Source organism: Betta splendens, chromosome 2 (assembly GCF_900634795.4).
Source record: "Betta splendens chromosome 2, fBetSpl5.4, whole genome shotgun sequence".
Taxonomy (NCBI): domain Eukaryota; kingdom Metazoa; phylum Chordata; class Actinopteri; order Anabantiformes; family Osphronemidae; genus Betta; species Betta splendens.
Genome location: NC_040882.2, coordinates 24314948 through 24340721, shown reverse-complemented (window position 1 = coordinate 24340721; position 25774 = coordinate 24314948). Strand labels below are relative to the sequence as shown.

Here is a 25774-nt window from a genome sequence, read left to right as displayed (position 1 = left end):
ACAAGGCTGTAAAGTTGGCCGAAAGGGCCTCGGATCCGAGAGGTGTGAGTAAATTTACTTTGAGGAGCAACTAGAGTTTTTAATACCTCTCGAAAACAGAAAAAAAGCCTTCTCGTAAAACTGAGGGAGGTGGGGCTGAGGTTGCTGTCGTTTCTATGTAATTATGAACAAATTAATAAAATATCAGCCGAGGGAATGAAAGCTTCCAAAACTAGGATAATTTCTTTAAGGGGTCAGGATTTTATGTATGATTCATAAATCTCTGCCTCCAGATACACACAAAAAGCGGTCCCTTCAGGTTTGTCTCGTGTTTGACCTCCTTCTCCACCGAGAACCCACCAAACTCTTCTTCTCTGCTCTGGCAGCGGTGGATGTTTACCTCCCGAGTTCAATCGTTTTGACACAATCTGCAAAGAGCTGAGAGAATTAAAGATTTCTTTTTTTTTTTTTTTTTCATAGCGAAGCACAATGCGCTCTGCCAGCAGACAATGAAAGGATTGAGTTGGCAAACGGTGAGATCAGTGTCGTTTTCATGATCAAAGGCGAGCTGGCTAACGGCGCGGATGGGACGCCTTCCAGGAGAGTGGGCCCCTGATGTAGCGCAGGAGGCTCCTTTGTCGGAAAGCGCCGTTCTAACGCCGCTCTTCGGCGCTAATCTGCGCAGGATTGAGCCCGGCACCAGAACCGGCGGCTCCGGCGGCCGCGGCGCGTGTTGGGTCTCCCGCTAACTCCATCCGCGCCGCGTCTTGTCAGTTATGCTAATATGTTGGTAATGGCTGCATTGTGTCACGTTCAGCAGAGACTTTCAGCAATAAATAGCTCCTGGCTGTTCTCACTTGTAGAAAAAAAACCAAGACGCTAACCTTTGAAGGAGTGTCACAGCAAAGCGTATTCTCACGTCTCGAACGTCTCGTCTCGGCGCTAATTAATACACGAGTCTCCGCTGTCTCTCCCAGTCTGTGTTCATTATGGAGTGGTGTTATACGCGGCTTCTCACACAACTTCTGTTAAACGAACATTTCCCCGGCGCTCTGAAATCTGTGCTTCAAGCAGCATTGCTGGGTTGTTGACCTTCTCCTTAACTCTGGCATCTCCTTTGGTTTGCAGCTGCAGAAGCGGGAGCGTTCCTGCCGGTTTTATGTCCAGGTATTTGGATACAGCTTTCCCTTCATCCCTACTCTTCATCCCTGCATTGTGGATGTGATGTGTCCCATTTAAGTTCAGCCTTTTGAAGTAATACAATAACACTGTGGTACATTAATAATGTATGGGCACATACAGTATTAGTGTACTGAAATGTCCTGCACTGCATCGTGTGCCTGAATGCATCCTGCAACTTTAACAGGTAAAACTGATGTGAATTCAGAGGGTCACGTCTCTCCCCTGCATGAGTGTGCTGTGACGCTCTCCTCCCTTTTTAACACCATCTGCATGATCATCTCCATTCTCAGGCCATTTTCTGTAGAAATCGTGGATAACTCAAGTGTGTCAGTCCTCTTTTTTTAATGACCCAAAACCATCGGCTTCCTGTGAAATAACCCAAATACAGTAAGTGGATGGTATCAGTCAAAAATAAACACTCTTAGGCACGTAACACACTTTAACGTTCCTCGCCAAACACTTAAGAGCCAAAAGAAGTGACCTCATTATAGCAGCGAGTCAACTCCTAACTACTAAGTCAGCCGAAGTCTAGCATGTTGACTCGCCCTCATGCATAATACATGCGTGTCCCGATTTAGGCGGGTCTCCGTCGCCTCCCCCGGCTCCTCCTCAGGCTACGGAGTGATGCTTCTGTCCCCGGGCTGACATTTTAGCTGCCATCAGAATCATTTCTACCTTGGCAAGAGAGGACGAGCAGCAAAGACGCACACCGGCGCCGCCGTTCGACGCTGAAGCGCTGGGTTTGAACTCGCACCGAGCCTCAGGGGAACGTCAGCAAACCCTCAGTTATGCAAAACCACCCCACTGATCGACTGACGTCCCGCTGCAGCTCGCGACTGATTGCGTGTGACTGGTGTGGTTGCACGTGGGGGAGGATTCATGTCTTAGATTGTAAACTAATGTCTGTTTATGTCAAATCCGATGGAGCTCGTTTCTCTGTGTCATAAACCACAGCTGATCAGAGGAGTTCTAAACGGATTTGGGCCAAACTGTGGCGCTGACTGACACGTCCCCTCATCAGCGATGACGAGGGAACTGTCTCTTAGAATAAATACACACCTCTGGTGGATATTCAGCAGCTGAATTGACACTACAAAACCTTCAGTGGATACAAGAACAGAACGTGGCGGTGTCCAAACGCAGACGTTTTGTCTTGTCATTTCGAATTTGATGGCAGAATCGCACCCCAGAAACCGATGGAGGGGCATGCGACGAGTGGAGCGGCAGCAAAACCGTGACTAGTTTGAAGACGCCGAGTTCAGGATACCAGCACGACACGAGCCAACGCTGCGGCTCCTCCATCTTCACTCGTCCGTCTGTCGTTCGTGTTGTTCCAGTCACTTGTCAGGGGCCTTGCTTTGCCTCCGCCGTCCTCAGGACGTCCATTAGTGGTTTTAGCTGGTGCATGACACCGCTCGGCCGTGCCCCCCTCCCCCCCCCCCGTCCCCTCGCTGGCTCTGACAATTGCAGACAGCCGCAGAGTGCTTTTACTTGACAAGCCGGCGTAATGGAGGAACATCTGTGGCCGTAGGTAAACACAGGCATCGAGCGCGCGCCGCCAGCCTGCGAGGGACTTTCATTGATTAGGGAAATTGGGCAGTGTTTTCTCCAACTGGGCCCCGGTGGTTGACATAAGTGGGATTGGCAGAGGAATACAAAGCGAACGAGAAGTGCACCTGCCTGTGGTGAGACTCCCACTGTACGTGTGGAGGAGCGGCCGGAATGAAACGCAGACCAGACTCTCGGCGCCTTCCAGGGCCTCCGCGCCGCCTAATTGTTAAATGACGCTTGTATTCACTCGATGCGGACGTCTCCGTCTCGTTAGATCACAAGGGGCCTGCTGCTGTTCACAGTCCCCGTCCTCCACAGACCCAGCGCTGACGAGGAATGATCACTTTTGTTTGGAGACGACGCTGCCACGCGCCAGAGCCGCTTTCGGCCCCGCGGATCGGTGTTTGGCCTTGATGAAGCTGCACAGCGCGCCGCGATCAGCTCCCGCGCTCTGCCGTCACCCTGCAGGAACCGTCCTCTGTGTTTGTCCTTTTGATTTGGAGTAAACACGGCGAAAACGGCGGCCTCCCTCCTGCGCCGCATGCTCGTGTTAATGGCGGCGTGTTTAAAGGCAGTGACATTACTGTCGCCCAATTACCGCGATCATGTCCGTATGTCGTCTGGAGCTGCATGTAAACGCGCCGGCTCCTCCAGCAGCGCACGTTCTAGGTTGAAGACGTCGCATTCACAGTAAATCACGCCTGCTCCTCCCCTGCACGCAGGAAAAAACCCCTCCTGCTGTGGTGGAGGCCAAGTGAGCGTGAATCTGCAGGATGCGGGGAGGAGATGGAGCCCCGACCCCTAATTAAAACGACACCTCCGCGCGCGAGGACGGCCGGGGGGAGGACGGCAGCGCAGGGTGACCTCAGAGCAGGCGAAACGGGGGGAGGCGCCTCGTTTGGAGATGTAACAAGATGATAAAAGTTCCCCGCTACTCAATTTGTGGAAAGACGAAGATGAAGCGCGTGCTCATAAACGGAGGCCTCAGAGCTGAGTAATGTGTGAGCTGAATATGTGATGGGCCGCTGATTAGCGGACGTGGCGTTGTGTGACATCACCTCATCGCATGTTTAGGACTTTGGAGAAGCTTCTGTCCAAATCCAAGTGTTTTCAGACTGTGTAATAATAACAGGGCATATTTGAGGGGCCTCTACAGTGAGATGAAAGTCCCGTCAGAGCGGGGAAGGGAGGAGATCGGCCTCAGCTAGAATCAATTTCCCAGAGCCGGGCCTCATTTCATCAATCAGCACACAGATAGAGGCACACGCTGGACCGGGCCCGGTGCCAGGAGGACGCCGGCGTCCCCCCCCCCCCCCCCTCCCCCCTACGGTGCACTGCAGCATCTCAGGCCCAGCCTCCGTCCCCCCGCTCCACGTTCAGTCCTCACGTGCCGGCAGCTGATTTTCACGGCTGACTTCTGTTCCTCCGGCGCCGGAAAGTTTCTGACTCCTTGGGAGTTTGCAGCTGCGGAGCGAGCTGCTACATGTGACAGATGGAGTGGCAGTGTGCTAATAGCAGTAAAATAGCAGCAAGCCACCATCACATCTCTGTGACTCCGCTGCACCCCCCACCAGCCATCGCCGTGTCTCTACCCACCGAGGCTGCAGAGGATGGAGATGTGTTTTCGCACAGATCTCATGAACGTTTGTCAAACACGTACAGTTTTTAGAATTGCAATTAACCTGAACGAGATAAGAGAAGATGAATTTCCCGGACGGAAATTTGGGAGGAGCCGGGAAAACAAGGAGACGAGGTTCTGAGTCTCATGAAACACCGACTACTTAAATGTTTACCGCAGTTTAACCACCGTCAAACAATGCCCTCCATCTACAGTATAACTATTCATCTAATGTAGCTGTAAGCGATTTGCCAGCTCTGAAATAGTCTGACATTTCAGTTGCCTGGTAACCTCCGGCACACATCACGCTTCCTAGAAGTCACGCCAAGAAATGATGATAAACAAATAAGAGGTAATGTGGCTGTAAACCAGAGCTGTGTTCCTCTCAGTCACTTCAGGCCACTCGTTATGTCTCAACATTTGTTTATTATGTGTCCAGTTGATGCATCTTTGTTATTAACTAGGCATTGTAGTAAGACGTTCATTTTGTTTAAATTTAGTCGATATCTGTAATAAATAAGTTTAAAAGAAATGAAACATAATCAGACATTGGACTCGATGGTGTCACTGAATGACTGCACCGCTGCCGGGGTTCGTGTCCGGTGCCACTCAGCTTAAAGACCAAATTTACCCACCGGTTTGTATTTGTTTGCCGAGTAAATCCGAGCTCCGTGATGACATTTTATTGGATAGAATAGTTATCTAAGCCTCCGGGTGCACAGTCTGTCAGAAATCGAGTGTTGGGAAGAGGGAGGTTTCATTTTCATGGAAAAGCGTTTGCAGATTTGACACGTACTTGGCACCGGAGCCGCAACCAGGACCTAGAACAAGTACAGAGACTTTAAAAGGAAACTCACCGTGTTATTGCTGCACATGCAAACCTGGACAAGCTTCATGTTTTTAGACAAAGTAGCAGCTTTGCTCCATCTGGAAAAGGGACGATTTGGAAAATAGATTGGCTGATAAAATAAAAGTTTTGGAGCCATTCTTTCGTATCAAGCTCAAAAGAAGAGCTTCTGTAAAATACACTACTGTTTTTGTTTCTGCCCGATAAAGGAAATAATTTAAGGCATAATGTGTGAAATGCTTACTTTCAGACACATGGCGCCTGCTCTGACTCACCTGCCTTCCAGCAGTCAAACAATAAAGTCACTCTGTAGTTTGACTGATGTCAAATTGGCATAAAATCCATCCATTAATGATGGGAATTATTAATTTGTGCCGCGGTGTTTAAGCGATGTTTTGCTTCTGCAATAATAAATCATCATCATGTCAGTTTTACTGCTTTAATCTTATCATCCATGAAAGGCCAGTTAAAACTCATCTCTAATATGAATTTTAAAGCCATAACTGCTTTATTCATTATTGTTTAGTAGTTATATTCCCTGATCAGCACATTCGCAGAGCTCTTCATCCACCTCCTTCTTCTTTTACGTCGTAAATACTTCTCCGCAGGTTCATCAATCTTTTTCCCTGAAGATCTATTATTTCAGTGTTTCAGAATTTGTCCGGGTAAAAGAAAAAATAATAATAATCCTGCAGTGGTGAACAAAGAAGGAAAAAATGTCAGTGCCTGAGGAAAAAGAGCTCCTTAATTGAGAGTGAATCAACCTCTGCCTCTAGCTGAATGTCAGAAGGTGTGATTGGAGATTGGCTGCAGATAATGAATAATTACATCAAAGTTGGTGGTGTGCCTGTCGGTGTGTGTGTGTGTGTGTGTGTGTGTGTGTGTGTGTGTGTGTGTGTGTGTGTGTGTGTGTGTGTGTGTGTGTGTGTGTGTGTGTGTGTGTGTGTGTGTGCGGTTGTGGGTGGCGTGATGTGAGCAGGTTGTGTTTTGAGTAAAGAGGAGCCAGCAAACCCAACACAATCCACCCTGATTGGAAACATACAGCGGACACCTGAGCATTATACAGTAACTGTGGGGTCACTAGCACTTCTGCTTTGTGAATCTAGAATCATTTGATACACTCCAGCACATGATTTCTCTTATCGCTCTCGCTTGATCCCCGCGCTGTGTCGGAGTCCCACTTATTCCCTTCCGTAATCCAATTGATCAAATAAAAAAAAAAGGGTCGGGATCTAAGCGGAGTTCAGAGAGAACATCTGTGGCGCGACTCCCGCTGTTTTTACATACATCACTGCCTCCATCTCCATGTCACCAGTGAGACGCGGCTTTGAAGGCCTTCAAAGCTTGCTTCAAAACACAAACTCATTTTTCCATCAGATGTGCGGTTTCCTCCGTGCAGGGTGTTCGGGGCGACTCGGCTCCAGCCTGGACTCAGTCGTCTGCCAGAAACGAGGAGCTTGACCAATTAGCATTCCATTCATAAATCTTGCCATTGGCATTTTTAAATCTTTAATAGCGCTTAATTTTTTATCTTGTCCTGAGATTGTTCCTGGTTCTGCCTCGCTTACTAACTTCTCCATTGTTGCGGTGAGATTAAAGAAGGCATTAAAGTTCTTCTTATTATGCAGGCAGGATTTCAGGACAGTGTTTGCAGATAGTTGCTACCAGCTAATGCTCTGCACACTCGCTGGCCTGCCCTCGTTTCCTCTGTATTGGGAATGTCTGCATGGACGAACATTTATCACACCAATTAAAGACTCTAGCCTCAAGTCATGTAAGAATTGGCCTCCAGTCCTGTAAGATTCATTTACGTGATTAATTCCTCTTCCTCTACATAAAAGGAAAGTGCAGCACCAGCGAGCTAATCCAGTGTCATTTCAGATTCAGGTGTTGTGGCTGCGACTTGACGAGCCATGTCCAAAAGCATAACGTGTAAATGAGCTGGAAATGGGGTCGGGAAATTGCTCAGTCGAAAGATCATTATACAATTTTCTGTTCAAATGAAAAAGCGAGTAAAGACACAATCCCACAGGAGTGTGCGATTCGTTTTTTCAGCCCTGAACTCTGTTTGATCTCCCTTCACTCAAGCCATTTACCCAGCGACCGTGTGACCAGGTCCGCGTAGCTTTCTCCGGCTAATCGATGCTTTGGGCTCCCCAGGCCATGGTGGAGACGGTCAACAACCTGCTGCAGCCGCAGGCCCAGGCGGCGTGGGGGGAGCTGAGCAGCGGCGAGCAGCTCCGGGCCGCCACCATGCTGCTGGACACGGTGGAGCAGGGAGCCTTCGTCCTGGCCGACAACCTGCTGAAGACGGACATCGTGCAGGAGAACACCGACAACATCCGTGAGTAGGCGCCGAGCGGCGAACGTCACCGTTCACCCCGTGTGTGTGTGTGTGTGTGTGTGTGTGTGTGTGTGTGTGTGTGTGTGTGTGTGTGTGTGTGTGTCTACACAGCCCATTACCTCCATCGAGCGAGTTCAGTCGATCAACAGTTGTTTGATACAGAGTCGAGGAGAGCAGAGCCTCTGATACGTGGGCTCCTCTGCTTTAGACCTACTTCCTGTTGACTGGATTTAGACCCTACATGGTCTTTGTTTGTTACATTGTCTTAACGAATGGGGTTGTCTGCATTTAACCCATCCCCTGGGGGAGCAGTGCGCTGCTCAAGGACGCATCTGGAGCCCTGGTGGGTTTGAACCTGCAACCGCTGCAAATGCTTTACCTACTGAGCTACTATAAAAATGACCATGATGGTGGTGTTATATTGATAAAGGTTAGAACATAAAGCCTCTCTACCTACTGTACAGCTGATGGTGAGATCCACTGCAGCAGAGGCCACACAAGTGATAGAACAATAATCAAATCATGTTTCCAGTGCACGTGAGATAAAAGCAGTGGAAACGGCTTCTATTTAAATACGGTTGTCATCATCTGTATAAGTAAAGCAGCCTGGACAGAATTAAGATAATTTCTCCTCAAGCTGCAGTGAAGCTGATTATTTGCACAGCTGGAGGACTCGGCGCAGTGAATTATGACATTTAGAGAATTAGAAGCTAAATTTGAGGAGCCGAGCGCTCGGCGAGGCGTTCAGGGTCCCGGTGTCTCGCTCGATCGCGGGGCGCGTCTCATCCCTCGCCAGCTTTGCTGGGTGCAAAGGTCACCAACAGGCTGTAGGTCCCGGCGGCCGCGCGGGCGGCGGCGGCGGCCAGCTGTAAATTGACAATTGCCGCAAATGATTGTTTTTATACTGCAGTCGATCATTAGCCAGGATTAACCACTATTTGTGCAGATCAGGGATCAGTGCTCATTATTCAACGTGTAAATACCAAGTCAGCAGAGATAATGGAACTTCTGTCATTACCGTTTTCCCTGGTGGGTTTTTTTTTCCCATCAGAAGCCAGATTGTTGGAAGTGTAATTTATTAAATATGCGACCTCGACTTTGAGCACAAAGTAAAATTGAATTAAATGCCTGTTTTGTAGGCAGTGGCTACTGGGGCAAAGGGAATTAAGAAACAATAATGTTGTGATGTATCGCTCTCTGAACAACTGCAGCTTTTTTTCCTAACTTCCCGCTGCCATGGCAACCTAAAAATATAGGTCTGCTGACTTAAAAGGAAGCGAGTGTAAGGAGAATTAATAAAATGGATTTTATTGTATCTGGCACACAATTCATCTGGGTATTAAGGAGATTCTGGGCTCGTTTGGAGAAGGGAGAGACGGAGCCTGAGCAGCTCGGCGGAGGTTTTATAGCGCACGGTGCTGGTCTGGTTAATTATGTGCTGGTGACATGTTTACTAGGCCTTATCTCTGTGTTTGCTTGGCTTTTTTTCCCCGCCACTCGGCTCCTGCAATCCCTCATGCCACGCGGGGCACTTAAACGAGGGCAAGGAGCCGCGTGTAATCACTGCTGCAGCTAATTATTTGGCTGTGGGTGAGAGTGAGATGGATGCGGCGCCGCCCGGCGTCGCACCTGCACGCGCGGGCGTGACGCGAACCCCCCGGTTCCGCTCTTCAGCCCCGGGCCCGCGGCGGGATCCGCTTCCTTGGCTCTGGAAGACGCCCGTGTCCTCGCCCGCCGCGTCTTGTGCTCGTGTTTACACGTCACAGCGCTTTGTCTGAGCGGAGATTGTGCATCACTCTCGGCGCGATAATCTTCCGAACAGATTTCTGCCGATTAGCGTGTTATTTAAACCGCCTTTGAAGGTGTAGCCTTTGGGTCCGGCAGCTACTATGGCATCAAAGACATTCCCCAAAGCCCGTCGTAAGCTGTTTTGCACAACTACACCCGAAAAAAAAGGAGGGAGAGAAGAAAAATGCCTCCTTTATTCAATAGGCAGGCGTGGAATCCAGGGATGGGGCGCTATCTGGGGTATTGTCTTAGCTAAGTTGAATAGGAATGTATCACCTAAACCCCCTGGCCTTTGGAACAGCGCTGGAGAATGTTAATATAGCAGTTTTCTTAGGAGGAAGTGCGGCGTGCTTGGTGTGAGACAGATACAGGATTAAGTGTGGCCTACTTTGTAGCTTTTCCTGGGCACTAACCTTTATCAAAGTCAGACATGTCATAGTCCACCGGCATCGGATCGTCAGCCGAATGCCTTATCGGGCTTAATGAAGTTTCTGCTTCTCACACTTGATGAAATTGTGCCTCGAGTTGAGGCTCGGCGCTGCAGACTAATCCGCCAGCCAGTTTATGTTTTAGTCTAGTGACGACGCCATTAGCGCCGAGGTGGAGGAGCAGCGAAGGCGGCGCCGCCGACCATGCGAGTGCAAATGGCTGCGCTGATCAGGCTTGAAAGTCTTGGACAGATGAAGGAACTTAATTATATTCCATCTTAAAACACTAGTGTGCGATAACTCATGAACACCCTCCGACGCCACGGACGGTAAATTGGCGTAGGGGTGGATTTAAAGCGCTCTGGGTCCTCGGGCGTGTGACGTCCACACAGGACAGGGTGGGAAATGGAAGATGAGCCTCGTGGCAGATTCACATCTGCAGCAGAAATGGGCGGTTGGCTTCCTGAAGGGTGCCTGAAATTGGTGGGGCTTCAGAAAGTAGTCTCTGTTTACTGTGCATAATTTGGGCTGTATCAGTGGTTTGTGTGCGCTTAAAGGTTCCACAGCTGCCTGGTAACAATACCACGAGGAACACCGCCCCAAAATGACTACGAGACGATTGTTAGCGACGGACTGATTCTAAGTTTATTGTTGTTTAAAGTTAAGAATCCACAGCTGCAGCGTCTGAAGAGACAAAGACAACATTCACTGCCTGCGACTGTCTGAAGTCACCAGTGTCTCACAATGAATTTCCACTAACCTCCGTCGTTGTCAGCTTTGTTTCATAATTTTGAAAGGAAACAGGTTTTAGGCTCAAAGCATGCTGGGAAAATACAAGAGTTGTTTTGTCAAACTGAGCAGGTCATTCATTCAGTTCATCTCATGAAAAGTAAGACTTTGAAGTAATGAGGGTATTTTTGAGATTTTCATTTAAACAAAGTCATCTGCATGAGACAAATGCATTTGTGTTCATTATTATTCAGTGGCTGAAACCTGTCATCGGTCCTGACGTGACGTCTGTGTCTCTGCTCCCTCTCTGGGCTTTGGGAGTTCATCTGACATTTAGCAATGGCCGGACTTCACACAGGTCACCTGCGCTTGAGACTGGAGCACCTCCAGACGCTTTATTAAAGTGAATTGTATAATCCCATAATAACTTTGATGGAGCGAGCCCTTTATTTCAGCCGGGCTCCCATCAGGAGCTCATTTACTTCTGCTGTGTGACGCTGGAGTCTTTGAACCATAAATTAGGAACTTGCCTCAGACACAACAGCTGCCTCGCCGCTCTCCCCTCGCCGCTCTCCCCTCGCCGCTCTCCCCTCGCCGCTCTCCCCTCGCCGCTCTCCCCTCGCCGCTCTCCCCTCGCCGCTCTCCCCTCGCTGGTCCGTCCCGTCACAACCGACCGCTGCACACGCATCGCTGTGGCTGTTCTAGGAGCAGCCGCGACACAGAGGTCAGAGGTCACACGTTGGGTTTCACGTCTGCAGAGACACTACGAACTGCGTCTGCCGCAGCAAGTCATTAGCTTTATAAGAAATGATTGGTTGGTTTGTATGCGAAGAAGCTTTCAGAGTAAAATAGATGTTGACCAAAGCAGCTGGAAAGTGAAAAGTATTGAATTCCTAGTCGTGCATTTGAGGGGAAGCCACTGGCTAAAGCTCTCAGACGTGAGAGTGATGCTCTCATCTCTCTGCAGATCAAAGTCTTCCCAAGCTGTTGACCGTCTCCTGTCAGATCTCCACTGTCAAATACTGTACAATGTAAAAACGCTGCAGAGGCATTTGGTTTCTAAACGTTGCCTTTCTGTGTGTGTGTGTGTGTGTGTGTGTGTGTGTGTGTGTGTGTGTGTGTGTGTGTGTGTGTGTGTGTGTGTGTGTGTGTGTGTGCGCAGAGCTGGAGGTGGCTCGAATGAGCACAGATGGAAATTTGCCCGATCTGAAGTTCCCCCAAAGCGGAGGCAAAGGCAACTCGATCCACCTCTCCGCCAACACGCTGAAGCAGCACGGGAGGAACGGTGAGTAGTCAAAGCTCCCCGTCGGCTTTTGTTGTTGCAATCATGACTTTCGCAAAGCGCCGTCTCTTCGGCTTTTTGGCAAAGCCGACGTTTAACACGCACAACATCGCTCGGATGCAACAGAAGTAGTGTTGTAGTACATGAAAAACTTTGTCTTACAAGATCTGCTGCAATAAATCAAAAATTCTTTTTGTTATTTGTTCCTTTCCTCTTCTGGATATGACATTGCACGGTGCCGCAGTTGTTTTGTAGGAATTTCATTACCGATGCTTTTGAATGGGCCGGGTCCTTTGTTGGGCTGCGTGTGAAGCACAAAGCTCGTTTCTCCGTCTCCAAATCGCTCCCCGGCCGTAGAATTAGTTACATTCCAGCTCTGCCTCTAAACTGTAAATGAGGCTGTTAGACTCACAAGCTGCCGTCTTCCTCAGCGGCGCGGCCCCGTGTCTCCGATTTTATCATCATGTAAATTAGGATGGACTGGAACCTGGACGTCCAGCCGAGCGGCAGCGCCGTCGCCCCGGCGGATCGTTAGAACGGGGCCCGCGTTCCGGCGTCGCCCGAGATGCGCCGCCGCCGCCGCACCCCGAATGTTAGCTTTTCATCGGCGCCAGTGATCTCGTCGCCGCGGGAGGGGACGTCTTTCATATCTGCGCTCAAAGCGGCGATAGCAGGAGGGGGGCAGATGTGTGTGAGGCCAAAAAAGATGATTAGCAAGAAGAAAAAGTGGCAAACGCGCTCTTTAGATGGCTGGATTGAAGTGAGTTTGTTGCGGGAGGCTCCTTCCTTCCTTTACTGTCTGGCAGCGCTCGCCTCTTCTCTTTCAGACGCTTTTACTGTGTGCGGTCCTGATTCTGGCATCAACTGGGCTTCAGCCGAGGCTTTACAGCCGCTGTTGCTTTGCTTATTATTTCAGTTATTTCTCCAGTGCTGCTGCAGCTCAGCGCTCTCCTTTATAAGCCATATAAATAGTGTGTTTTGATAGACTTCAAATGTAGAAAAAAACACCGTAAGTGGCATCGTATAAACTATTTCAGCGGTGCCGATGAGAGCCCGGGTTCTTTCCCGTAATGAGCCGAGCGGCTCGGACTAATCGCTGCTGTGCACCGCGCAGGTGAGATCCGCATCGCTTTCGTCCTGTACAAGCACATCGGCGTCTACCTCTCCACGGAGAACGCCAGCATGAAGCTGGGCAGCGACGCCGCGGCCGCCAACTACTCCGTCATCGTCAACTCGCCCGTTGTCACGGCCGCCATCAGCAAGGACTCCAACAAGGTGTACCTCTCGGACCCGGTCATCTTCACCGTCCGACACCTGCAGGTAATCGGCCGCGCTTTGATATCACTGCCTGCATTTAATGGCCCTTTTTTGTATCTCTCTCTCTCTCTCTCGCTCGCACTCTCTCTCTCTCTCTCTCGCTCGCTCGCACTCTCACACAGTCGCACGTTCTTGACAGAAGCCTTTCATCACAATCCTCTCTACCCCCGGAGCAAAACGTAAATGTACAAATCCTATCTCAAGCCAAGAAAATTAAGTTTTATTGAAAGAGAGGTGTGAAAAATCTAATTGTGGGAAACACAACCGCTCATGAGGTGATGCAGAGGATGCTTGTTGTTGTTTATTAGTATGAGCAAACACCAGCCTGATCTCCTCAACAAATATCAGTCACACTGAGCCTCACTGGAGGCTGCTTAGTCATTGTGGGGAGTCGCGACTTCTCCCTCTTGACTCCATTATCTTCTCCACACTCTGCTACCCTCGAAATATCCCTGTTTTGTCTACGAACGGCGCCTTCGGCGATTATCAGGGATGTTGAGCAACCATAGAGTCGCAGTGAGGCTCGCGTGTAGGAGGCGGCGGAGAGGAAGCAACAACAGCAGGAACAACACACACTAATGGGGTGGAGAGAATCTGAAGAGGATGATGTCTTAGGGTTGTTAAACGGTGGGGAAATGTCACAGGCCGATGTCAGCACCATTACGGCCGTGACTCACCTGCCTTAAATGTAATTTGTAATTTTGCCTGTAGATTTTACTGCCGCTCCGTCGGCGTTTATTCCTCCGCGTGCTCGGATCAAGTCGTTTTAATAAAAGCGTGGCCTTTTGGAGAAGCGTCTCGGGCGCCGCCGCCGCTTCACGTTCGAGGCCCATAAACATCCAAACATTTACACGCAGACTATACTCTGTGTACGCCCAAGGCTGTGCCATTAATCATATAGTAATCACGGTTACGGTGCTGGCTTCCGCTATTAATTAAACTTGATTGGATGCTATATTGATGTTTTGCGTGCGGAGCGCCAGCATCAAATGAAACGCTCCCTGTTCTCTGGTAAACTGATAAACCGATTGCTGTTAAGGAAAAAGCTCTGATTAACTGGTCTTTGCTTTCTGAGCCTCGTTGCGGCTGCAGGCAACAACAATTCCTTCTTCCTCAGCGAGGAGATAAATCATTTATATTGTGTTGTTATGGCGTTATTATAGCGTATCATCCCTTTTAGTCCAGCTGGATTCGTATTTAGCTTTGAGGAATAAAGTTAAATAAATAATAGGAAATGATGTCACCAACCGTGTGACCTTCGATATGTTACACACTTTCAGGCAGAATTTAAAGATATTAATTATGGAGCTGCCCTTGAAAACGAGCCTCGGTCGTCTCCACGCTGGTGTGGAGCAGGGGGCTTCCGATTTTTCTAGTTAAGTCCCCCTCTCATCCGTGAGGTTCTGGATCACTGGTCTCCTGGGATGATGATGTGTCCTCCAGTTATTGTTTCGCTTCCTTGCCTCACCACTTAATGGCACCAATTAAAGTCATTAATGGGACAGAGGGTCATCCTATCTCCTTGCTGTGAAATATTTTACACAAGGTTTGGGTCTGTGAAGGGGAAACTCACTCTACGGCAAATTTACATTCACAGAGGATAAATCTCATTAGGCTAATTACCCGGCGGCAAGTGTGAAACTGTGAAAACTCGGGCTCCTGCCGGTGTTTATAGTGGGAGCGCGTTTAACCTTGGAGGCTTCGAGGCACAAAGGAAGAGGCGCCGCGTGGACTCACCTTTGGCTCGGAGGCGCGTGGAGGCAGTGCGGCTGTTCGTCTGTCTATTTATCGTGGTTTGTGTTTGTGGATGGTTCTGACCGAGCAGGCCGGACCGGCCCGTTAAACAGTGGGTCGGTCCGGCCGAGGCAGAGGTCAGGACACTAAAGCACCTGCTATTCACGGGAAAAGAGGAAGTTTACCCTGCAAACGAAGAGCAATGTGTGATTAATTACACAACAATTAATTAATTAATTAATTAATTAATTATTTAATGCCGCTGCTTCTTTGCCTTCCGCAGCAGTCTGAGGAGAACTTCAACCCCAACTGCTCGTTCTGGAGCTACTCCAAGAAAACCATGACGGGCTACTGGTCGACGCAGGACTGCCGCTTGCTGGGCACCAACCGGACGCACACCACCTGCTCCTGCACCCACCTGACCAATTTCGCCGTCCTCATGGCCCACGTGGATGTCAAGGTGGGTCAGGGCGCGCTGGGTTTAAGCGGAGGAGAAGAAGAAGAGGACCTAATAAAGTGGCCACTAAATGCAGGATCACATAGAGCAGGGAAAATAAATAAGAGATCAGCATCTCTCATGAAATTCAATGTCATCAAAGCTTTATGTTTTGGAGAAAATCTCCCTTCTTTCGCTCCAGTAGTTGGTTGCAGTCGCCTTCTTATCAGGCTGCTCGCTAACTACAAGCACGGATGTGTTTTTGAGTTAGCGCTGATTGATGTGTTTTAGGCATTAGTCATGCCGTGTGTGTCCTCCTATAGAATGCAGCCTTCACACTACACAAAGACAAACTTACTTAACTTTTAAACTTTAAATTACCATAATATCAATATTTAAGTTACGCTTGGATGTGTTTATCTATTTACTTATGCAAAAGAGGGAAGAAGGAGACACAGAGAACGTCTCCATTCAATTCCCACATTGCAGCGTTTCTTCAGTGTTTCACTGGTTTTGGTTTTTGCCTCAGGAGCCGCGGAAGCGGAGTGAAACAAGTACAGCGCGATAAGTGTGGAGTGGACTGGAGGGCAGTAATTATTGCAGAGGTGCTAATGGAGAGTGCACGGGCTGAAGTCGGACTGTGATTTGTGTGGAAGAGGCTGAGGAGGCTAGAAACGCTCCAATGTGCCGCTCGTGGGAGAAGTTGTGCTGCCACCGTCGTGCCGACAGACGGCTTAATTATTTCTGTAACAGGAAGTTTGAGTAGTTCTCGGGATCTGTCGTGACAATCTGTCTCTTCTGAATGAGAAACAGGCTCTGTGAGCGGCGTCCCAGTTGGACCCGGTCCACCGAGCCACTGGACCTTCCTCGTGTCCTCCAGTCCCGCCTGCCTTGCTCACACACACACACACACACACACACACACACACACACACACACACACACACACACACACACACACACAAACACACACACACACACACACACACACACACACACACACACACACACACACACACACACACACCCTCAGCGAGTGGCAAAGCTGCGAGTCAGCGCTCGCCGTGCTTTCCTGCTCGTCATCAGCAGCTTGGATCCTGGACGCTGAGCTCTGAGGCCCGAAGCGCTGTGGACACGCAGAATGGGAGGCTTCGTTTCGAGTCGAGCCAGGCGAATCCAGGGCAGTGCCACTGTAACGCTGCTGCTGCTTCTTCTTTTCCCTCTTCCTCTTCTTCAGTTTCCTGCAGTCACGCGACAAATCGCCTCGACGCCGCGTCCGAAAACAGACCCAGAGCGGCAACGGGCATGTGAGAAAGATGCACGGAGAGAAATGTCTCTGCCTCACACGCTCCCAAATTAGAGATCTGTTTTTGTCGCCATGGCAACGCAACATACCACCGCTCATCTCTGCATTGTTATTACTCATTACCCTCTGAGCAACAGATTATTTTCTAACCTTGTTTATTTCTCGGTGGCATGTCAGAAGGATAAAAATAAAAGCTGGGAAAGATGGGCCCGCCGTAATTACAGTTTTCCTTTGGAGGACAGAGGCCTGCTCCTGCAGCATCGTCATCTTTCATCTTGTGTTTTTACCCCGTGGATCGTGTGCGCGCTAGTTGGGAATAATGATAGTGTTGTATTCTGAGATCTATATGCTCGGCTTAATAAGCTGTCCTCCTTTTTTTATGGTTGCGCTCAAAGTGCTTCGTACTTTAATCAAATCAAAACTGGTGAAACGCTCCTGGTCGACAACGCGACGGCTGTCGTGTGTCCGTCGCTACGCAATCTACATTACGTTGGTAAATCCATACAGGTTCGACTGCGTGAACCTTGTTCAACTAATACATGTGCACTAATATACTTTTTAATAATAAGTGTCTTGTCATTACGCAGATTACATTTGTGGTGCAAGGTAAATATTCCCACATTCATATTCATAGGAAACCCTTGAACTGGAAAGCAGTGTACAGTATGAAATGATTAGACACACAGCGAGGGGGGAAACTCCAGACTGTGTCTCATTGGGATTAATTATTTTTGAAGTCAATTAGCTCCTCTGAATAATTTCTAATTCACATACTGTAGATGTTGGAACATTGTTGTAGAATTTGCGAGCGCCGGCCCGCCGGTGTTCGGCGCCTCGGTGGCCTCCCGGCGCCGCGGCCTCGTCCTCATCGCCGAATGAGGAGCTCGCAGCAGCTCAGTCCAAATAAGTGGCGTCCGGACGCCCACTCACACGGTATCCGTCAGACGGAGCCACCACTTACACCATCACAGGGGCACTGAGTGCTGTCACCGCCGCCCGCGCCGCCGCTCCAGCCCTTTGTTTGCTAATTCCGGGCTACCTAGCCGGAGCGCTGATGCCTTTCACCGATCCCGCACTCCGAGCGCAGGAGCGCCGGCGGCCGCGTAAACACATTAAAAGCGCACTCGCAGCCCGACAGCTGCGCGCGAGAGATTACGCAGCGGCGTCGTATCCGGCTGCGCTTTGATGTGACTCTGCTTCAAACGCTGATTATCGTGACCTCTCCGCCGCCTATAGACGCGGACTGCGATGAAAAGGAGATGCATCGGAAGCGGAGTCATTCCACTTGACTCGCCAACGAAAGGCGAGATTCAGCGCCGGCGTCGCTGTTGTCGACCTCTGACCCCGTGGGAAGTGAGTTTTGACCGGCCGCCTCGTGTTAACTAGTTTCTCAGCCTCTTTTGTTGAGTAAATCTTTCTGGGTCACTCCAGCAGACGCAGGCACTCGATGACTGACACGGACACAGGTGACCACTATTTCACCGGGGTCGTCTTCTCTTTCCTAAAGTTTCCCTAATGGCTCGTGTCCATTCACGCTCCCGAGGCGCCTTATTGAACCCTTCGCTTTGAATTTAGGCCTGGTGAGCACCGACATACGGAAAAAACAGATCTTACAAATGTGGGCTGAAGAAAAAGCTCAAGAAATATAGACCTGCTCTGGTTCCACCTACAGAGCATTATTTACTTTGTAGATGCGTGCGCTAAGATCAGCCCATGGGAGCCATTGAGCTACTAGTAAGTGGCACTATTCTCCACGGAGCCGTAAGTATAAATCAATGGCACATCCCACCGGGTGATGGAGAGGGTGGTATTTAGGCAACATTCATCACTGTCCTCATAGGACGTCTCCACCCTGGCATCACCAGACAGCAAATATGATGAGAAAGGACAGTCAAGGTTAGTCCCGCGTTCCATCATGTGGCGCGCGAACGGCACGGCAGCCGCGTGCGCGGGATGAAATCTATTTGTGCGTCGAGGTTCAGATGGAGACCTGCTGGAAGTCGGGCTGCGGCGTTACATCATAATTATTGTACTTTAGAACCCAGCGTGACACAGGGTGCATGCGCTGAATGTCGACTCGTGGAATCTCTCTCTCGCTCGCTCCCTCTCTCTCTCTCGCTCGCCCTTTGCGAAGTGACAAATTTGCCCAGACTCCTGATTCATATGCCCCCCTCGCAACTGTTCCTCATCCCCGCGCAGATCATAAATCCAACCTATCACACGTAGGTGAGCTTGTCACATGGGTCCCTGCAGTGGGCCGCTACCCCTTAGCGCAACTGTCTGCCCTGCCTGACCGTATTTCATGAGTCAAAGCGCGGCTCTGGAGGCGTATAGGGAGATTTATGCATTTTAATTGGATTGGCTCCATGGCCCCACGCTGAGAGCCGCTCTTTGAGGTATAAAGGATTGATACTGTTCACTCCGCTGGGCCTCTTACGCGTTCTGCACAGCGGCTTCAGGATGTTTTGGCTTCAGACGCGGGATGTTACGGCGATTAAACCTATACGATGTGATGTCACATTGATGCCGCGGCCGGAGTGGCCACGTTCCTCCCTCCGTGTCAGACTTATCGAGCGCCCAGAAACCTTATTTTGAGCTACGTGCGAGCAGATCAGGGGCAAAGCCAATCTCCTCCGGCATCCGTCTGGAATGAAAAATATGTGTGTTTAAGGGGGGAAAAAAACAGAGGAATGTGGGGCAGAAGGATTGGAAGACAAATCGAATGTGTACAAATGTGCCTCGGCCCGGTAAGTAACATGGATGCTGTATGACTTGGCCGCCCTCACAACACAGCCAGTGAATTTCAGAGCAAATTACGTCTGCCCGCTTTAGAGACCCCTGTACAGATTCCCATCATGGAGGCCTGGCGGTGTGAGGTTATGTGCTGGGGCTCTGCACATCACATCATTTGCTATCCTGCCTGGGCACAGCCCCACACTAAAGGGAAACTTTTCAGCAGAGGCTTTGTGACTGGTGATGTCTCAGCCATCATCCACCTCTGAGAACAAAGAAATCATTCCACAGTAAATCCATCACCCAGGTGTAGATACACTCCCTGCCCTCGCCTCTCGGCTTCTAGAGCTTTGTCTCTTCTTCCTCTCTTCCTCCGTTGCCGTTCTTCCTCTCTGACCTGGCCCCTCTCCAATTGAAGGTGAGACTGTGATGGATAGAGCCTGCAGCAACTGCACAGCTCGCTAGCCCAGGAGACCTCGGGGTCCCTTTCGCAATGCGCCGCGGCTTGTACCACCCACCAATACCTCTGTCATGCAGCAGACAACACACACCTACCGAGCGTGCGAGCACAAACATCGGCATCTGTTGCCACCCACTGCGTAGGCACCCCTCACAAGTAAGGGGGCTGAAATCAGGCTCGCTTTCACGCAGATAGACACACGGATCCATAACATCTTGCCAGCCCCCCCCCCCCATCCAACCCCTTCACCCACTCCAACATATACACAACGGCTCATCAGGCAGGAAAATCAAAAGAGCGCTCTCCCCAGACTCGAGGAGCACTGCGGCTGTTATTGTAGCAGAGCCCCTTAATGATCAGCATCTGTTCCCCTCTCTGCTAGCGTTAGCTGAGCTGCCACTAAACAAGGCTTTTGTGCGCTACTTCAGCCCCGCAAGTTTCCACAGTCTGACGTGACTGGGAGGGCGAGGCGCAGAGAAACCACAACCGGTGGATGCTAATGGGCCCCTTCTCCTGCCCCCGTGCCCAATTCTGCTGACTGCGGTCCAAACAGTGTCTGTTTGAGGGATACGTTAGACAGATAATGCTATTGTTGAGTTATTTGTCAACCTAAGCGAATACTTCCCCGCGCCGCGCGCTGCTCGCTAACCGTCACATATCAAACAACCCGCGCGTTTCCCAATGTGGCAGCCAAGAGACGGCGCTTGATAACAGCTTTCACCTGTGCTGCCTTTTAACTACCTGTCAGCGCAAATTTATTGTCTGTCTTTAACTGTTTGCGGCGTCTCCCGTGTCGCAATGAGGCCCGTTTGATCGTCATTAGCATTCGAGCGTAGTCGCGGTGTCAAAACTCAAAAGTTCCACCTGAGCGACGATGACAGTTCTAAGGAGGCTGGTGCATTTTTCTAATAAAATTACCCGCCGCCGTCCTCCACTTTCGCTTTCCTTTTCTTCCTTCTTTTTATTTAAATCAATGCCCAGTCGGCTGGAGAAGACGATCCCTCTGGGAAATTAGGAACCCTCGCAAGCTGACCGAAGTGTTTAAACACAGTAATTATGTGTGGTTGATACATCAAAACGTCGCTCTCGGATGCTTGTCCCAACAATTTACATAAAGAGACATTTTTTTAACGTTTTCCTCCCCGCTGTGCAGGATGAAGACCTGTCAGGTGGTTGTAGATGTGAATGGCTGCGAATGGGCACATCTGTTTCAGTTCAGACCTGTCGTCCCCTTGATTGGCAGCACCCATCGTGTTCCAGATGTGTCCACCCCAGACAGTGGCTGCGTTCAACAGCTGACATTTGTGTTGCTGTAGTGCAACTTTGGGTGTTAACCAACCAAAGGGACAATCCTAATTACGGAGTTCACGTGCAGCGCTAACCAAATACTGGTACTGTAACAGAAGGCAGTATTTTAAGCACATTCTGCCGAGTCGGCTCTTTTAGGCTCTGTTGCCTTTTCCCGCTTCTGTCCAACTATATCCCTCTGTGCACTTGGCTTTTATGGACAGATGTAAATTTCCTTTCATGGCTGTGGCGGAATCACTGTTGATCCTTATCTCCCCCGTAAAGCCTCAAATTTATTGTCAGCAAAAGCCTTTTTACTGCCCAAAACTGGCTGCGGTGGCAAATTACTGTTTGAAAAGAGAAAATTATCTAACGGTGGCAGTGAAAGGTATTGACTGCGTTGTGGTGTGATTGTGTTCCTGTTGTGCTGGTCTTGGACACCTGTGGCCCGGTGGACTGCTCACTTCGCTGCCTGAGCAAAATGAAACAATGGGGGGGTGTTTTAGATTGATTCAGACTGACTAATTCATGATTCATATTCGCCACCTGTGGCTCCCTGTGTTGTGCTTTATTGGCGGCTTGGGTGAATGCCCCCAAAAAATAATACAAATAAAAGCTTTGGGGCTGTTGCTGGAATACAAAGGCAATTTATTTTTATGGTACTTCTTTTTCATCTGTACCACTGAGACTGTTTAGTCTTTTCGCTTTACAAATGAATCTATGTACAGTACAGTCAGTTCTAGGCCCAGTAAGAAGAAGGGGAGCAGAAAAAGCCATTTTCTGGATGTTGCTGATGACTCTCGCTTATCAACTCTTGTGCAGAACACGGCCCCCATCCACGACATGCTGCTGGACGTCATCACGTGGGTCGGCATCCTCCTGTCGCTGGTGTGCCTGCTCATCAGCCTCTTCACCTTCTGTTTCTTCCGCGGCCTCCAGAGCGACCGCAACACCATCCACAAGAACCTGTGCATCAGCCTGTTCATCGCCGAGTCCCTGTTCCTGGTGGGGATCAATCGCGGCGACCAGCCGGTAAGACCACTGCTAAGACGCCCTGCAGCTGATTCAATATGTTCTAATAAGACTCCAGCGCCGCTCCTTGCTCCTCCCGATCCTGCAACCATTAGCTCTTAGCTGCCCAGCGTCCGACTCCATCTGGCACGTGGCTCCAGAGGGATGTTCTTCTGTGACGCGGTCCTGTGTTTGCCAGTCGCTCTAAAAACAACAGAAGGCTGGTGTGTCACCCAACCGGCCCGAGAGACGACACATTCTGTCCCATTGTTTTAAATGTGGTTACGGCTGCAGATGAAAAACACTGAGGTTCATGATTGTACTCATCAATATAGAATAAAAACATCAGTATCAATCGTAGTTAGAAGCAACATTAAAACCCAAGTATGTGCTTACTATCAATACGTGCCACTAGAGAATTGGTTCTGAGGTTTGTACACAGCCTCCTGCCTTCAGATATAAAACCTAAAATATTTCTGGAGCTGATGGAAATGCTGGTCGCCCGCTGTGGCGTGAGCAGCGCTTCCCGGTGAGTGCCAGTGGCCCTGAACTCATTTGATCCCGGCAGACTTGGCGAGATGAAACACTGAGTGAAACGAACTGGATCTCTTTATTCAACAAATGTTCCCTCCATCAGCTGCGGAGAAGCAAACACATACTTCAAAGTCCGCACAGCAACGCGTGCCAAGACACCGTTGCCGTCCATCACTCATCCGCCGGCACGTATTCACACATACATGCTCTCTGACACGAATTTAGCTGTTCACCTCGAGGTGCGCTTTTCCATCCCGTAAACACTTCAGATTTATCTGGCCTAAGCTGCTCAGTGGGCAAAACCGAGTTCCTGTGCGCTAGCTTCATTCGGAGCTACTGTATTTATTCATCTTTCTGGTCGAAAACCATTGGTAATAAAGCAAATCTGTGTTTGAGCAAGTATCGCTGCAAGGACCTCAGCCAAAACTCACGAGCTGTAGCTCTGCAGCAAACCCGTGTCCCTGTGAAGTTAGAGAGCAAGCTTTGGCCCCACACCTTTCCCTTCCATAACATTTTATGGGTGTGATTCACAGCCCCAGCCCTGAGATCACTCTCCTGGACCGCAATTAATGTCCACTCAACCTTTTAGTCATTTAATTGAACCCATTTCAATGACAAAATATGCCAGTTATGTTCAACTGTGCCAATAATGAGATTGATCCATGTAAGTACTGTATCTTATTATTGTTAGAAAATGTGTGGGCGCATGCATACATGCAAATGACAGTCCGCTCCATTCAGGTCTCGTCCGCACGTATCTCCATCAGCTCAGGAAGTGTGTAACTATGCTCCAAATGGCTCTTGGACTGTTGACTGCGCTTCTCCATATCTCTCTTTCATCCTTGTCAGCTACAGCAAACACGACCACATGGGCTCAGTAGCTGTGGCGTCCTTCTGCCAGTCGCTACAGGCAAGCGTCCAGTCGCGTCGGCCAAACAAAGCTTAGCAGTGCTAATCGTTGGGACGACACAAACACGCGGAGGTCAAATAAATGCTCGCTTCTAGTCACTTGGATGACGCCGTGGTTTGCCCTTCAGCAAGGCATTTAATCCTACAGGAAATCGGCTAAATGCCTGCGAGCGATGTGATTTTAATGTGTTTCCGCTGTGAATGCTCACACTTCTGTTCCCTCCTCTTGCTTCTTTATCTCTGTGCCTTTCTCTCTCCCAGATTGCTTGTGCCGTCTTCGCCGCCCTGCTCCATTTCTTCTTCCTGGCGGCGTTCACATGGATGTTCCTGGAGGGCGTGCAGCTCTACATCATGCTGGTGGAGGTGTTCGAGAGCGAGCACTCGCGCCGGCGCTACTTCTACCTGGTGGGCTACGGAGTTCCTGCGCTCATCGTGGCCGTTTCGGCCGCGGTGGACTACCGCAGCTACGGCACCGACCGAATGTGAGCACGCACGAAGCTGAATGTGGCGCAAATCTGGGCCTCTGCATGTTTTATTGAAATGATTACACTAGGTTTGCTTTGGTTGTAGAAAATTATCGGTTTCAGATTAATTTATGGATGAGTAGACGTCAAACCCATGCATTACTGTAGCTTTCTAGAAGAGTGCATTAGCCTGTTTTGCACTTGAGATGTTTGTCATACATGACTCACACATACACACACCCCACCACATGCAACGCAACTGGTAGACATTGCATTTGTAGATTGGCGGGTCCATAGTTCTTGGTGATGGATGAGGTGATAGCTGCCACCGCTCGACTCTTGGCATCATGTGAATAATTAACGCCTGCCACCGGTGGAACAATTATACGCAGGCACTGAAAGCTGAGGGAAAGGACAAGGCGTGACACGTGGTGAATAGCAAAATGGGGGAGGGCACACGGTCCTGGCACAAATCGATTCATAGACCGTAGCAGCGTTGCCGCATGTGGCCTTATTTGAGCAGATATATCCGATGTACCGCAGTCCCAGGTGCAGCAGATAAATGAAGGTATGTCGAGTGACTCATAATAACCACGCACACAAAAAGGCTGCGGCAGCCTGAAGGTCAGCTTGCCTGTGAAGTCACCTGTTCGGCGTCTGAGAGCAGATCGTGTCTGATGTCAGGATAAGCGAAGTACTGTAGGATTTTCATTCAGAGGCTCTCAGCGGTTACTCCAAGTGTGCCCTTAAGCAAGGCGCCTGCCTATCGCCTTGTCGAGTGCGGCCGCGCTAATCGGAAGCAAAGTGAGCGTGTGGCTTCTCCCATTTAATGGAGGCGATAAATCAGCCACCTGCAGGATAAAGATCAACCCTGTAGGTTGATGCAGTTGAGGGCGGCTAACGTTTTCACCTACATAAACACGGCCAATGCCAACGTTCACCGCTTCCTACTAACTCCGCTGCTCGTGTCCCCGAGGCCTGGAACACATGGCGAGCGCCTTCCCCTTCTTTTCCGTCCAACGCTTTTCCGGCAGCTTTCTGGGAAGTGGTGAAATCTGTTATGTTTACGTCCGCTTTGACAAGCGCTGCTGTAGGAGATCCTCTGGGGAGCTGCAAGGCAGGGGTCGCACTATCAGCAGGGCTAGCCAACATTGTCTTGCTAGCATGTTTACCACCCTTGGCTCTACAGTGGAATGTATTATTACAATGCTGTGGGTATTTATTGTAAAAATATCAAGCTGGCTGTCTTCATCTGTTTTATGACCTTTGCCTCGTGAATCCCAGCAGTCCCTCGGGGATCTCACTTGCATTTTCTGTCTTATCTTTGCTAGCACAGCTCAATGTTCTTACAAGTGTTAGCTTAAAACTACCCACTGGAATTTGTATCACTATTCAAAACGCGTACGAGGAACTGCTCACGTCCCATAGCACCGCTAGCGGGCGGGAAAGCTTGAGTGGGGCCAAAATGACTAGACCGACATGTGAAGGTAGGAAAAGCTGCTAGTCATCCGTGGTGGTGGTCGTCAGATCCCTATCACGCCAACAAAGAAATGACTGTCTGTAGCAAAGATGTTTTTGCAGATTAAGTTGCCTTGGCTCAAAGGACAGCATATGTCAGCTCACTGCAGATCGAGTGCCAGGATGCTCAGCACAAGCTGTTGGCACGAGCAGCACGTTTTTCTTTTTTCTGGCACACATTAATGGTTTTGATTGCTTGGTAACTAAAGAAATAGTAGGAAAAGTAGCACAACAGGAGGAGGGAGGTGGGACCAAACTCAAAGAGCTAAACACAAGCATGACACAAGTGGAGAACGGGAGTTAGAGGAGAAAAAAAA

At 49.7% G+C, this 25774-nt stretch overlaps 1 protein-coding gene across 19 annotated transcripts in view; it reads left to right on the top strand.

The window, feature by feature from the left end:
* The window catches only part of LOC114851028 (adhesion G protein-coupled receptor L3-like), a 160724-nt gene that overhangs the window by 115671 nt on the left and 19279 nt on the right, over nt 1-25774 (top strand). For 14 of the 19 annotated variants that reach the window (XM_029142548.3, XM_029142546.3, XM_029142545.3 and 11 more), the window contains 7 exons: nt 1108-1146; nt 7338-7521; nt 11629-11751; nt 12863-13068; nt 15083-15259; nt 21844-22053; nt 23737-23957. In XM_029142548.3, coding sequence (XP_028998381.1) covers nt 1108-1146; nt 7338-7521; nt 11629-11751; nt 12863-13068; nt 15083-15259; nt 21844-22053; nt 23737-23957 — 1160 coding nt within the window. The remainder of the gene's footprint in view (nt 1-1107; nt 1147-7337; nt 7522-11628; nt 11752-12862; nt 13069-15082; nt 15260-21843; nt 22054-23736; nt 23958-25774) is intronic. The other 5 variants (XM_055514571.1, XM_055514613.1, XM_055514602.1 and 2 more) reach the window with 1 other exon arrangement.